The sequence below is a fragment of the Fundulus heteroclitus genome, unplaced genomic scaffold, assembly GCF_011125445.2.
Source record: "Fundulus heteroclitus isolate FHET01 unplaced genomic scaffold, MU-UCD_Fhet_4.1 scaffold_334, whole genome shotgun sequence".
Taxonomy (NCBI): domain Eukaryota; kingdom Metazoa; phylum Chordata; class Actinopteri; order Cyprinodontiformes; family Fundulidae; genus Fundulus; species Fundulus heteroclitus.
In genome coordinates this window covers 101012-103743 of record NW_023396744.1, presented here as the reverse complement: position 1 = coordinate 103743, position 2732 = coordinate 101012, and the positions used below count along the sequence as shown (strand labels likewise).

General features: G+C 36.9%; 1 protein-coding gene across 1 annotated transcript; it reads left to right on the top strand.

Annotated features, from left to right (window-relative positions):
• Positions 1–283: 283 nt before the first annotated feature.
• LOC118559669 (olfactory receptor 10A3-like) lies at positions 284–1349 on the top strand. The gene has a single exon (XM_036130320.1). The coding sequence runs from the start codon at positions 285–287 to the stop codon at positions 1242–1244; it is 960 nt and encodes a 319-aa protein (XP_035986213.1). The 5' UTR covers position 284; the 3' UTR covers positions 1245–1349.
• Positions 1350–2732: the final 1383 nt, after the last annotated feature.

Below are 2732 nucleotides of genomic sequence, written 5' to 3'. Positions count from 1 at the left end.
GAGTATTTAGTCACGAGGTGTGTCGCTGTGGGTGTATCTCTGTGTGGACTCTTTAAGAGAAGCAGAAACAGATCTGAACTCAGTTAGGAGTCTTGACATCACTGTCCTGACTTGCTGCTGGCTGTAGCTGTGAGGCGTTTCCACAGTTAACTTCTTGATCCCTTTGTTTAGTGAAAACATGCACTGTTGCTGTCTTTTATGATGATTTCATTTTTTTTACTCTTTTAGTTCTTATAGATATGGATCAGTTTTGTTGTTACTTGCTCATCCACTGACCCACCTCTATGATTGTTTTGCAAACTAAAACAAGGATGAAAATTAATTCCACTCAGGTTTTTTATTTTACTCTTAGTGCCTACATTGACACTGGTTCGGTAAAGTACTTCTCTTTCCTCATCGTCCTGTGTCTGTATGTCCTGATCGTTGGCTCTAATGTGTTGCTGATCGTGGTGATCTGTGTGAATAAGAGCTTACATGAACCTATGTACATGTTTCTGTGCAGCCTGTTTGTGAATGAACTGTACGGCAGCACAGGCTTGTTCCCCTTCCTGCTGGTCCAGATCCTCTCTGATGTTCACATTATTTCTGTTCCTCTCTGTTTCCTGCAGATGTTCTGTATTTATACATATGGATGTGTAGAGTTTACCAACTTAGCCGTCATGTCTTATGACAGGTATGTTGCTATCTGCCATCCTCTGCAGTATAACTCAATGATGACTTCAGTGAAAATTGTTTTTCTGGTCTCCATCACATGGTTACCCCCTGTTTTAGCAGTTGGTGGCACCATTGTTTTAAGTTCTTCTCTGCAGCTCTGTGGGAACGTCATGAATAAGATTTACTGCGGTAATCACTCCATCATAAAACTGGCCTGTAAGGAGCCCAAAGTCAATAACATCTATGAACTTTTTATGACTTTTCTCATTGTCTGTGTTCCTGGGTCTGTGATTCTCTACACCTACGTGAGGATCCTTAAGGTGTGTTTTTCTGGCTCCAAACAGACCCGGCAGAAAGCTGTCAGTACCTGCACCCCTCACCTCGCTTCAGTTATCAACTTCTCTTTTGGTGTTTCCTTTGAAATCTTACAGAGTAGATTTAACATGAATAATGTTCCCAGCATGTTAAGAATATTTTTATCACTGTATTTTCTTACTTGTCAGCCAGTCTTTAACCCGCTTCTGTATGGCCTAAACATGTCCAAAATTCGCAGCCTGTGCAAGAAGCTGTTTCAGAAACTTTCATTATGAAGGTTTGTTTTAATTTATGATAAAATATTAAACACACGGTATATCTTTGAATTCATATGTGATTTTAATGATTTATTTACATGAAAATAATTGCTAGGAAACAGAAATCCGATAGAAAATATTTAAAGAAAATTATGGAACTTAACCATTGATTTTCTTTAAATATAAGTGTAAATTCACTTTCCTATATACATTTATATAAAGTAAACAGTAAGATTTTTTTAATACGGATTAACAAAAGCTTTAGAGAAATGCTGAACATGAAACAAGCTTTAAGTGCAGAATTTATTAAACATTAAAAACATAAAAGTCATTATCAGATGGTTTTAATAATGACAACGCTATTTGAAAAGACATGAACCCAACTCAATCTTACAAATTTTGCCAATAAAGCATGATCGATGCTCTCACATTCTCCTTACCCCTGTGCACTACCTTTATTGTAAAACAGACATGTCCGGCTGGTTCTATTTTAGCATTCGCTTCTTAAGCTGTGATCAATGGGCAAAGGTCTTAATGTAATTCATTTAAACATTCGCAGTTTAGTTCCTAAAATTGAACAATTAAGGTCATGGCTTGTTTACAATAAACCTAATATCATAACTCTATCTGAAACCTGGCTAAATGAAAGCATAGCAGACTCCAATATTAAACTGGACAACTACATCTTATATAGGCTTGATAGAGGATCTAGGGGTGGTGGAGTTGCCACTTACATTTCATCGTATTTGAAATCACAGTTAATTATTCCGAAAGCGAAACCTGAGCTCTTTGAAGCTATCTTTGTTAAGGTTACTCTTCATGAAAATAAACAATTAGTAATTGGCAATATATATCGGCCACCAACATCTCCCAAGCTAGAGTCTGTTCGAAACATCCTAGCCACTGCCTCTTCGTTTGGTGACAAATCAGAAATCATGCTGTTGGGGGATTTCAATTTAGACTGGTCTGATCCTGGTACTCTCACGGAACGTAACATGTTCAATGGTTCAAATTTTACACAAATTATTAAAGAGCCTACTAGAGTCAGCCCCAGTTGCAAATCTCTTCTTGACTGGATATTAGTTACACATCCTAATAGAATAAACAAATCTGGTGTTCTCTCGGATTGTTTTAGTGACCATTGTATCATATATTGCATTTGGAAAATTTCAACTCCCCATCTTTCTCCAAAATTTATTCGGATCCGTGACATGAAATTATTCAACAGTGATTTATTTATTAATGATGTGAGAAGGATAAATTGGAATAGATTTAGCCTAATCCCTGATGCAGAAGCTGCCTGGAATTTCTTTTATACAGAATTTGTGCAAGTTATTGATAAACATGCCCCATGGACAACTATTAAGGTTAAAGGTTATCACCTACCTTGGGTAAATTGAGAACTTATCAGTCTGTTTAAGCAGAGGGACAGAGCGTGGAACAAACATAAAAAAACAAAGCTTCTTAATGATTGGGAGGAATACAAACGGCTAAGAAACACGTGCA

Bases quoted from the DNA above. Each gene is read 5' to 3' on its own strand.
- LOC118559669 (XM_036130320.1), top strand. From the start codon at position 285: ATGATTGTTTTGCAAACTAAAACAAGGATGAAAATTAATTCCACTCAG.